This window comes from Mauremys reevesii, linkage group 3 (assembly GCF_016161935.1).
Source record: "Mauremys reevesii isolate NIE-2019 linkage group 3, ASM1616193v1, whole genome shotgun sequence".
NCBI classification, from domain to species: domain Eukaryota; kingdom Metazoa; phylum Chordata; order Testudines; family Geoemydidae; genus Mauremys; species Mauremys reevesii.
Genome location: NC_052625.1, coordinates 111,992,954 through 112,005,592, shown reverse-complemented (window position 1 = coordinate 112,005,592; position 12,639 = coordinate 111,992,954). Strand labels below are relative to the sequence as shown.

The following is a 12,639-nucleotide window of genomic DNA, read 5'->3' as shown; positions in this document are numbered from 1 at the left end:
TGTTGTAAAATTAGGCAAATATCTAGATGAGTTGATATACCTCCTGAAAGACCTCCAGGTATCTCCAGGGGTACGCCTACCTCTGGTTGAGAACCACTAGTGTGTAATGCCGACCCTTATAGCTGCTCTTTCCGTTCTTTCCCATTTCTGACTTTGGAACAGAGGGGCATCTCCATTCTTACTTCCCTGCTCATTCTCTGACAGTAAGGTTAGCTGTGGTTTACCTCTGGATCCGGCTGTGGTCTGCCATCTTTGAAATTGACCGTGTACTCAAATAAACATCTGGGGGTTTGTTTGTTTTGGGTCAAGGAAGTCTTGATAATAGCTTCCAAGTTGTGTAAGCATATATCTTCTGTATACTGAAGGGCTTGAATTGTTATAACTGCTCTTGCTTTTTTTTTTCTTTTGCTGTCTTTCAGCAATAAATTAAACTATTCACTGTCTTGAAAAATTTTCCTGGAAACTATAATCAGAAACTGAGTAAACTGGTAATTGAAATGATGGACCACTCCATCTTTATAATTTGAACTTTTCCCCATTGGGATAATTGCACTTTTCTCCAGTTTATGACATTAAGTATTATCTGTGCAGTCAATAAATTGCAATTATCTGGGATCACGTTCATCAACATTTTGTGTAACTGTGGAGCTACATATTTAATACCTTTTGAGAATTCAGTGAAAGTGTCATTTATTTGTGGGAATGTAAGTGCCAAATTGTGACAGTGGTTAAATACTAGTATAATCTTATTGCAGTGTAATTTATGATCAGACAGAGGGACATTTTTTTTTCAGATGGCATTAGACATTGCCTAGACATTACTGGCTACAGAGAAGCCAAAGCATCTTCCTCTACTAGGCATGTTATTTTTTCCCTTCTTTCTTTTCCATCACTCCCCTTCTGTTCTAATTTGTTACTTACTTATATGGTGCCACAGGAAGTACATGGCACATAAAGACAAGGCTCTCATGTAGAAGAGATCATCTAAGGCCCTGATCATGAACAGTGCTGAACTCTCACAACTGGCCGTAGTGTTTGATAGATGATAATCTGTTCATAATTCACTTAGTTTAGTTCAAGAAATTTTACCAAATACTCAAGATTATAGTAAATCAGCTACGTTTGATTTGATTTTCACTAATATTATATCTAGGCTGTGTAGCAATTTTTCTAATAACCATGATGATTATTGTACTTTCATGTGCAGTAAAGACTGTTGGACAAAATTTATCATGCAAGCCTTCCTTTATGTGTAGTTGCTGATAGAAGGCAAACATTAAGCTAATTTTTTTTAACAAGCAGATTGACAGTATTTTAATAACAGTATGTATCAATATTCTGTTTAAAGAAACTGCTAAAATATATTTGAAGAATGGGTACGATCTAACTTTCTCCTCAAATAGAAAAATCAGGAGTTGTAACTCAAATGGCCCAGCAAATTATTTACTGAATTCTCATCTGTGTGCTACATACAAGATCTTGGAAAAGCTGGCTGTAGTCCCTCATCCCCTACTGCATCACGAGGTTTATCATAGGCTGGTGGAGGAAGTTCTTGCAGAAGCCTCTAATTTAGAATGTTGACAGCACAACACTGGGGAAGAGTGGAGCACCTTAAACCAATGGTTCTCAACCAGCGGTATGTGTACCCCTAGAGGTACACAGAAGTCTTCCAGGGGGGTACATCAACTCATCTAGATATTTGCCTAGTTTTACAACAGGCTACATAAAAAGCACTAGCAAAGTCAGTACAAACTAAAATTTCATACAATGATGTGTTTATACTGCTGTATATACTATACACTAAAATGTAAGTATGATACTTGTATTCCAATTTATTTATTTTATAATTATATGGTAAAAATGAGAAAGTAATTATTCAGTAATAGTGTGCTGTGTGAGACACTTGTATTTTTACGTCTGATTTTTGTAATCAAGTAGTTTTTAAGTGAGATGAAACTTGGGGGTATGTAAGACAAATCAGAATCCTGAAAGGGGTACTGAAAAGGTTGAGAGCCACTGCCTTAAACTGTTCCAGGAACAATCATGCTTCTGCTGAGGAAAAGCTACTACTGAGCCCTGACTCTGCGATGTCCAGCCGTACAATAATAAAACTCCATTACTTCCTACCCACTTTGAGTTTACTCAGGCAGGTTAAGAAAAGTCTATCAAGAAGATTATGAAACTTGTCTGCTTGCAGAGTTTTTATGCAAACATCTGATGTTAGTAAGTTTGTTTTCTTTCTTGCTTGTATTGTGGGATAGAAAAACTATAATAACTAGTTTTGTTTTTGTGTATTTCTTGTCTTTCTTAGATTACAAGAGGTATTCAGGCTGTCCAAGACACAGTAGTACAAAAGGATCACAGGCTTTCCCAAGCAATGGTTCGTTATGGCTCCTTACATGTCACCCTGTTAGTGATGCATTTATCCAGTGAAGAAGAAGTTGGCACGTAAGTGTTTTGCTGTTAAATTTTGTACATTATAAATCTATTTCTTTGGTTGTAGGGGAGTTCAGGGAAGAAGACCCCATTTTAAGGTACATGTATAAAGGGTAACAATTCTAAATTTCCTGAGACTGATCATATACCTACACTTGGGAATGTTCAGAATAACATACTTTGGTGTATGCTTAACCCTTTAATTCTGAGTTGAAACTAAAGTGTGCAGTGGGCCCTGTGGGAGATGAAAGAGTTTCAGTTCTCTCACCACCTTGCAATCCTTTATTTAGGCAGAGTTATCCATCCAGGTCCAGTTCTGCAGCTCCTCCTTAGGCCTGGTTTTTCATCTCTCTTTCTGCTGTGAGTTAGCATAGGTAGTAGCGCCCCTCTGCTGGCTGACAGCTGCTTTTTGTTTTTTCTCTAGGTCAACCTACTTATGTAGTTAGTTGATTTTAGCTGCCTCAATAGAGCATGAGGAGAGAGGTGAAGTCACAGTCTCAGGTAGCTATATATAGAACTTTAAAGATCAGTATCAACACCTTGAATTATACTTGGAAGCAAATACAAAGCCAGTTTAGTCTGTGAAGTAGCCAGTCTCATTAAGCACTTGAGCTGCATTCTGCAACAGATGAGCTCTGAATTATCTCTGGTGGGAGTCCAATGTAGTTGCACATTACAGTTTCAATCTAGAAGTCACAAAGGCTTTGGGAAGTGTGACATAGTCCACGTGTGGAAAAACTGGAAAGAGTCCAGCAGAGGGCAACAAAAATGATTAGGGGGCTGAAGCACATGACTTATGAGGAAAGGCTGAGGGAACTGGGATTGTTTAGCCTGCAGAAGAAAAGAATGAGTGGGGATTTGATAGCTGCTTTCAACTACCTGAAAGGGGGTTCCAAAGATAATGGATCTAGACTGTTCTCAGTGTTACCAGATGACAGAACAAGGAGTAATGGTCTCAAGTTACAGTGGGGGAGGTTTAGGTTGGATATTAGGAAAAATGTTTTCACTAGGAGGGTGGTGAAGCACTGGAATGGGTTACCTAGGGCAGTGGTGGAATCTCCTTCCTTAGAGGTTTTTAAGGTCAGGCTTGACAAATCCCTGGCTGGGATGATTTAGTTGGGAATTGGACCTGCTTTGAGCAGGGCGTTGGACTAGATGACCTCCTGAGTTCCCTTCCACCCCTGATGTTCTATGATACAAGAAAAATAGTTTCATTTATTTTGCCAAATACTGATGAATAGCCCTCCTGGGATTTCAGGAACAGGTGGGGATCCAACAGTCTCCTTAAATTGCATGCATCCTTGAAGAAGGGTGAGCAAACCTTTCCAAGAGTAGAGGCAGATGAATATTACACATTAGACCAGGGATTGGCAACCTTTGGCCCGCGGCCCGCCAGGGTAAGCACCCCAGCGGGCCGGGCCGGTTTGTTTACCTGCCGCGTCTGCAGGTTCAGCCGATTGCGGATCCCACTGGCTGTGGTTCGCCACTCCAGGCCAATGGGGCTGCAGGAAGCTGCGCTGGCCGAGGGATGTGCTGGCCGCCACTTCCATATCCATAGTACTACAGTGTAGTATGACAGAAAACTAAGGTTAAGGTTCTCTTTTAAAGATTGTTTGACTTTACTAAATTTACAAATTAACTATAAAGTAATAAGAATTCATTGACAGAATTAACTGCGAATTTCCAAACTTTACTGTGTGCTAAGTTTGTCAGTATAACATTTTTCAAAGCTGTTTTTATGAGTGGTGCACAATTTAGTAACCTTCATTTACATTTAACTACATTTTTTGTTTGGCAATTGCAGTTAATAAACGTTAGCTGTTTGTTTCCTTGCTTTAGTCAATTTTTGCATTAGCCTTAACGTTACTACATTACAGTTGCATGTGAATGTGCTTGTTTTTTCTGGTCTTTTTATTTCAATTGTCAAGTGGTTCTCAAGTTTTACTCCAAATTATCTTGAGTTTGACCTAGGTCACTGCAAATAAATCAAGATGCATTAAGAGCAAATGAATCAAATCCTTATTTAATTCTGTGGGAGGAATGCTTTACATGTTCATCTCCCTAAAAAAAAGTTCTGTTTAAGCAATAAGACACAACAGACAGTGTTTTTGTTGGCATTGTTAGAAGGCACAAAGTTCAAGGATATATGATTTTCTCTGAATAGTGCAATCATTGCTACAAAGCACTACTTGGGGTGTCTTAATGTTGTTATGAAATACCAGGTGTGTATGATAATAAACTAGTACATTATGATGATGTCATCTGGAGCCAAAAATTCTAATTGTATTAAACGTTCCTAAAATTATTTTATAGTTACAATTCCAAGTTGTAATTTAGGGCATATTTAGCATTTTGTCTCTAGTAAGGGATTAAACAGCCTTTTCATGGGTACTTCATGTTTTGTGTGTCAACGGAAACATTTTGGTAGCCAGGAGCATGATCCTCTCAATAAGAGAAAAATATTAAATGTACTGAAAGTATTTGGGCTTTATTGCATTAAGTTGCAATAACAAAAATGAGATATTGGACTCTCTAAATTATCTACTGTGCTTGTTTCCCCCTTTCCACTCTCATACATTTGGGACATCAGAACCCCTTGGGCTCTGTGCCCTCATCCCTCCCCGGAACACATGAGCAGGAACCTGCCAGCTTCTACCCCAAGAGATGACGCATAAGTAAGGCTAAGATTTTGTCATGGTTATTTTTAGTAAAGTCACGGACAGGTCACAGGCAATAAACAGAAATTCACGGAAGCCGTGACCTGTCTGTGACTTTTGCTGCTGCGGCTCCTGGTTTCCCCTGACACCGTGGTGGCTGAGAGCTGTGGGGTTCCCCCTCCACCCGCGGCAGCTGGAAGCTGCAGAGTGACTATATTTACCAAAGAGAAAACGGGACACCCCCAGCTGCTCACCCGAGGTGTCCCCATCCCATGCAAGACTCTCGCCCATCGTTGGAACCGTGAGGAGGGCCCCCTCAGGAGTCTGTCACCTGTCGCTGGAACCTTGCAAGGGGCCCCCGTCACTGCTGTCAACAGAACCCTGCCACGGCCCTGCTGGCTGCCAGCTCCAGAGTCCCACAGCCCCTGGGGCTGAAGAAGAGAATTTCATGGAGGTCTCTGGAAGTTATGTATTCTGTGACTTCCATGGCCTCCGTGACATAAACATAGCCTTACGCCAAAGGCCCTGGTGGGAGAGATACAGAGGTAGCCAGCAGGAAAGAACAGCAGGGAGAACGGGCCACTCTCAATCTGTTGGACACCCTCTCATCCCCCCAAAATCCTTTGTCCCCTGAAATACAAGGGCAGGAGCACATGGGCTTCCTCCTGCCCTGGGCAATGGCCCAAGGAGGCCATTGCTGCCTTAGGGCAACTGCTGTGGTGTAATGGAAGTATGCTCTCAATGACTCCAGATGATTTCACATCCTGCTGACGTCAGCACAATTGTTAATTGATTTAAACTGTGAAAGTTCAAGAAGTGGGGGCAATATGGGGTTGACTGCTAATTAGAGATTGATCCTGGAAGAGAGAGATGCAGAGAAAAAGGAGATAACTGGCATTAAAATAAAACAAAAGCTGAAAGTAATACAGTATAATAGGAGGCATTAAAAGCAAAATAAAAGTTTCTGTGAGATGGCTGGGGTGAAAGACGGGCATGTTGGTTCAACAATAGGGGAGCATATTGGTTGAGGTGTCTGTGCAGAGGGAGAAAAAAATATGTGGCTAGGATGGGAATATGGCTTGAGGAAACCACAATTAAAAATGTAACTGAAGTACCTTTGACTGTTGCTCACGTTAACTGTCTTTTTCAGTTTACTTTGTCTAATTGCACTGTAGTCTCTTTGGACAAGGAATGTATATTTTGTACATAGTTATATAGGTCCTATGCAATGGGAGCTTGATCGTGATTGGGGGATGTGGGCATTTAATAAAAATAATGCTCTAGATTGCTTACAGTAGAGAATGAAGATTTTTAGTTCTTTCCTGTATCTGTTCAAATCGATTCTTTCAAAAGATTAAAGAGTGAAAAGTTGAACTGTGCTTTCTTTGCTTTTATATACTTCACTAATTTCTAGTACAGAACGCCACTAGATTTACAGAAAGAGACAAAGTGCTAAATAACTTTTAACAAGTTTGGTTTCAGCAGGGTACATCTTGGTCCTAAGTTGCTCTCGCATCTTAATGTTACAGCAAACAACTGGTAACTTTTAAAAATAAAAGCATTGAACAGAGAAAGAAAGAGAAACAGATATACGCCATATCTGACCCCCTCAGCACACATATACGAACAGTTGAAAGGATTCCAATTTTACTTTGCTTATATTAACTTTGTTTTTCTCAGAGACTTTTAAATTAACAATTTAGAAAAGAGCTGAGATCCATACTTAAATGTCATAATGTTTAGATTACATAATTGGGGGGGAGAGATAGCTCGGTGGTTTGAGCATTGGCCTACTAAACCCAGGGTTATAAATTCAATCCTTGAGGGGGCCATTTAGGGATCTGGGGCAAAAATCTGTCTGGGGATTGGTCCTGCTTTGAGCAGTGGGTTGGACTAGATGACCTCCTGAGTCCCTTCCAACCCTGACATTCCATGATTCTATGAATTCAGAAAAATCATGGACAGCTCCTAAAATCCATTTTACATACTTCATTTGTAATATCCTGCAAAGAAAGGCAGCTGAATCTGCACTTGCTGAAATTTGTGAGATGTCTTCATGTATAGCTCCACGTAGAAGCCTGGTGGTAGAAAAGGCCTAAATGACTGGGGAGGTGTACGTGCATAAGGAACAGTCAGACCCCTTTGTCAAGCACAGATGAGTAAAAGTACGTTTGTCCACTGATCCTATCTGGGCATCCAGAAACTTACAGGTTTTATTCATATGGTGAAGGTTGCAAACTTCATTTTAAAAATTGACAAGGATACCCTAATGAAAAGAACATATCACATCTGCTGTTACCTCTAGATGTGTTCCTAATTCAGCCTAATTCAGACATCACTTTTTACTTGAACTAGGTTTCAGTCAACCATCTAATTCTCACCCAAGCCCCCAGTACCATAGAGACATTGGAAAAGTAGAGGGGAGTGCTGTTCAGATATGATTATAAGAATATACACACACCTTTGTATGTGTGGGCATAATGAATGAAATAACCTAGTATACCTGATAGGATACAAATGTTCTTAGTTGCCATGGTGATAGCTTGCTTATAAAAAGAATCATAGGGCTGGAAGGGACCTCGAGATAGCATCTAGTCCAGTCCCCAGCACTCAGGGCATGACTAAGTATTATCTAGACCAAATACTAAAGATAGATCAAAATAAATGATGTAGATTCTACCAGTGCCTCTAAGGGTACATCTACACTGCAGACTCCTTATATAAGCGTATAGAGTACATACACTGCATGCCTCCCTAGCATGTGTTTAAACAGCAACATAGACAGTGAGGGACTGCTTAGGTGAGTAAAGATATGCATGAATTCTTAAGGTACACCTCTACCCCCATATAACACTGTCCTCAGGAGCCAAAAAAATCTTACCGCGTTATAGGTCAAACCACATTATGTTGAACTTGCTTTGATCTGCCGGAGTGTGCAGCCTCGCCCCCTCCCCCCCCCCCCCAGCGCTGCTTTACCACGTTTTATCCGAATTCATGTTATATTGGGTCATGTTATATCGGGGTAGAGGTATATATACCCTATGCGGCTCTTCATACATCCAAGCAATACCTCCCCTTTCTACACTGATACTTTTTAGCAGTGTTGTGACTTGCTGCTGGAGTGTTTCTCCACCGCTGGGAATTGCTGAAGACTTTCCCCTCCAAAAGGAAACACTCCAGCAGCAGGGAAAGGTTTTGGCAGGGCAGAGGCAGCGGGGAAAGGATCTGTCAGCTTGCCACTACTGGAGCCTTTCCCTGCCACAGGGAGTTGCCAGAGGCTCTCTCTACCACAGTGAAAGACTCCAGCTGTGGGGAAAAGCTCTGACAGGGGTAGACTGTGGAGCTGCTAGAACTTTTTCTTGCTGCCTCCCCACTGCCAGGGCCTTTCACTGATGTGTGTAGCTACACACTGCTTCATGGACACAGCCTGCTTTTTACTGCGGGGTGTAGCTACGTGTACACCCTACGCAGTGCCACCGGTGATGTGCAGTATAGGCATAGCCTAAGAATATATCTATTTTGCAGATAATTACTGCCACCTAGTGACTATAAAGTCAACATCCCATCAGTGAAGTAAAAGGTTATTTCATTGACAATAGCTAAGGAAAAAATTCATTGCAGTAGGTGGGGAATACCACATACAACTTCCATCACTGAGTTGTATGTCTTATAGCCCTTATGTCACTAAAAATGTACTTGTTAATCTCTCTACCTCCTTGAATCTGAAGGTCATTTCAAGACAAGTACAACTATTTCACATGTACAAAAATGTCTATTAAAAATGGTTATTAAAATGCTAACATCTTGTTTCTCAATTAAAGCATACATTTATTCTTATACCTGCATGCCACTTATCTCCTGTTATCAACAAGATAAAGTAAGGAAAGTAATAGTACTTCCTATCCCAAAGTGCTTTGTAAACTGATTACAATGATTTACAAAGGATCCTTTGAAGCACCAATGAAGTACCACTGGAGTGAAACGCAGCATCTTTTTAACAGAACACAGTAATGGTATGCAATAGTTTAGGATAGGAGGTGAAGTAAAATGCCATATTTAGTTGAAATTTCAGGACAAATTAGGGAAGCAGAATGTTAAGTAGTAAAGTTGGAATTTGGCCAGTACACTGAAGATTTCTGGAAAGTTTGAGCAAAATAGCTCTTGAAAGAGTGAACAAAAATATTCTCCCCCCCCACAACAGCAATCTGGCAGGGGACCTCAATCTTTTGTGTGGGGTACCTAAAAAATGACTGGTCTTTGTAATTTCAGATTTAGCATGGTCATACTGTAGTACTTAAATGAGCAGTGTATATTTGAAAAATACTCATTTTAAAAGAACAAACTTATAATGTTTGAAAATGCAGAGCTGCATATATACAGTAAGCAATTCTTATTAGATGTGATGCACAGGAGTTAAAAATACATCTATCTGAAAGCTAGTCTGTTTTAAAAAATGAGTTAAATAGTATTTTGTGGTATTACACCTGTCGTCATGTCCCCCAGACAATTTCTGTGGTTTTACATTTTTTTAATTAAAAAAAATTCTCTGTTGCTCTGTGAAAGAGACACAAAAATGGAAAAACTGGCAAATTAGTCGCAAAGAGAAACAATGAAAATGACAATACACAAAGTAAGCAAACTAAAAAAGATTTTTTTCCCTTTGATTGTTCAATTACTGTAATCTTAAAAATCACACTTAAAATTCAAAAAATTATTTCCCTACTATTGGTGCAAGTAATAATTAAGTTGAAACTGTCCTGTTGACTGTTAATAAGTGACACTGGCTCAATTAATTCAAAGCAAGGAGCAGAGCTGTAGAGCTAGAACAGAGACAGAGGAGCCCAGCATTAATGAGACTTCTTTAAAGATGTGCCCAATGCTTGGATTTACCACAGGAACTAATGTTGGCTAACTGAGTACTGAACATGTGCATTTGAAAATTTTAAATTCTGTAGGTGCACACTTATGCTCAAATCTTGGTCCCTTAGCGTCAGTGGGAGATTTGCCATCGATTTCAATGAGATAAGGATATTGCCTTTAAAGAGCAATGCAGTATGCATCTTTACTCAAGTAGTTATATGTTGAGTTTCAGAAACTGGTTATGAGACTCTCATACTCTCACCAGCTCTCTAATACCTTTGCTGTTCCCGCAACATGCATGTGCAGAATGTTTTTGATTGCGTGTAGCAATCAAAGACCTCATTGCGCCTACGATGCTTTCCCAACATCAGATCTCTGTTTAACAGTCTGAGACTGCACTGCACTGCTAGCCCAAGGTGTGGCCATGGTCAGTCATATTTACAGTACCATTGCCTGGGACCAGATCCTCAGGTGTAATCTAACATAGCTCTCTCTGGCAACCCCCAGAGCTATGCGGGGTTCTTAGCTTCCTCTTCCAGACAGTCTCAGGAAGGCCTCTGTTCTACTTTCTAGATACAGATCTGTTTTTAACAATTGTGATTCCTTTTCCCTGGTTCCCAACCCTGGACTAATTAGCTGAGTCTCTACTGGGCAGAAGGTTACACCTCCTAACACCCATGTTTCTGGAGAGTGTATGGTTAAGCGTAACCATGTGTTTCTGGAAAATAAATATTTTCCCAAAAGCATCTACATTCTGATTGATAGGGAGTTTTGGCAGGGAAGGTGTATGAACAATAAGGAGTGAATTCATTGGTAACCACTCACAAAACAAAATAGTCTACTCGAGGCTTTAATAAATGTTTTCTCTGTGACCTTGGGCAAGTCTGTCTCAGTTTCCTTTTCTATAAAATGGGGCAAATAATACCTATAGCACTGGTACAGGTATAAGGTAACACAAAGGTGTTGTGAGGCTTAATTAATAAAATTGAAGTCCCTGAATGGGAATACAAAAAAATAAATTTATTACTATATCAAAGAGATTTTTCTTCCCTTCACAGAGCAGTTGGTGCTCTTTTAGAAAGCAAAGATGCAGTAGAAGAACTCCTACAAGGAAAACATTTGGATTTATCATTTCAAGGAATTGATGATTTTAGAAATGAAGTTGTATTTGTGAAGTTTGCAGCGAGTGACCATACAGCCGCACTTACGGAGATATCAGGTAAAACTTGTTAATATCATTACAAAGTGCTCAGAATGCTCTTCTAAGCTCTTGCTAATATAGGACTACATTATCCACTAAATGGGCAGTACAGTAACTCCTCACTTAAAGTTGTCCCGCTTAACGTTGTTACGTTGCTGATCAATTAGGGAACATACTCATTTAAAGTTGTGCAATGCTCCACTCTTACGTTGTTTGGCTGCCTGCTTTGTCCACAGCTGGCAGCCTCCCTGCGCCTCCCGCCCACTGGCAGACCCCACGGATCAGCGCCTTCCCTCTGCTCCCCCTGCCTCCTGCCTGCGGCAATCAGCTGGCTTGCGGCGTTTTGGAGGCAGGAGGGAGTGGGGGAGAAGCCAGGATGCAGTGTGCGAAGTAAAGGAGGAGGAGGTGGTGGGGGGGGAAGACAAGGCAGGTCAAAGGTTGGGGCTTGGGGAAGGAGTAGGGTGGGCAGGCTGACGGTTGAGCCCAGGGCGGGTTCCAGGCACCAGTGCAGCAAGCAGGTGCCTGGGGTAGCCAACGGAAAGGGGCAGCATGTCCGGCTCTTTGGCAGATGGTCCCTCAGTCCGTCTCAGAGGGAAGGACCTGCCGCCAAATTGCCACTGAAAAATATGAAGCGGCGGTGGTAGAGCTGCGGCCGCTGATCACTTTTTTTTTTTTTTTTTTTGGGTCGCTTGGAGCGGCAAAAATGCTGGAGCCGGCCCTGGTTGAGCCCCCTGCCGCTCATTCTTGCAGAGTAGGGGAAGCTGCCCTGGAACCTACCCCACCCCCATTTACATTAATTCTTATGGGGAAACTGGATTCACTTAACATCATTTCACTTAAAGTCACATTTTTCAGGAACATAACTACAACGTTAAGTGAGGAGTTACTATAATTACAATTGGAGCTTACACATTCTTCTGTTGGGAGGGCTGGCATTTCAGACCACAAAATTCATGGATTTTTTGAGCTCCATGGACACCTTCTGCAGTGGTTCGTGGCCCATCTTTGCACTGTTCATCCCAAAATCCATGTTTACTATCTGCCCTAGAACCACCCTCCTAAAGGAAGTTAACTACATCCTGGAGGAGAAAGATAGGTAAGTTAACGTTCATTGAGTCAGGATTAACTTCCTTACAAGTTTCATGGGTTGGGTGTGTTGAAACAGTGCTTCTCCATGGCTTCCTCCTTGATTCACCTCATTCCCCATGCTCATACCTGAAACCTCATGGAGCACCCTGAGAAGGTTGAAAAGGCAATAATATTCCTTCTCTCACCCTGGGTCATAGAACCATACGATTAGAAGGGATCACAAGGGTCATCTAGTCTAACTCTCTTCTCAGATGCAGGCTTTATTGTGTCTAAACCATTCAAGACAGATGGCTATCCAGCCTCCTTTTGAAAACTTCCAGTGAAGGAGCTTCCATGACCACTCTAAGCAGTCTGTTCCATTGTGATTCTGTTACTACTGTTAGGAAGTTTTTCCTG

General features: G+C 41.2%; 1 protein-coding gene across 4 annotated transcripts in view; it reads left to right on the top strand.

Moving 5' to 3' along the window:
* AKAP7 (A-kinase anchoring protein 7) overlaps positions 1–12,639 on the top strand; it is a 164,827-nt gene that overhangs the window by 19,418 nt on the left and 132,770 nt on the right. For all 4 annotated transcript variants that reach the window (XM_039530143.1, XM_039530141.1, XM_039530140.1 and 1 more), the window contains exons 4-5: positions 2,312–2,448; positions 11,012–11,172. In XM_039530143.1, coding sequence (XP_039386077.1) covers positions 2,312–2,448; positions 11,012–11,172 — 298 coding nt within the window. The remainder of the gene's footprint in view (positions 1–2,311; positions 2,449–11,011; positions 11,173–12,639) is intronic.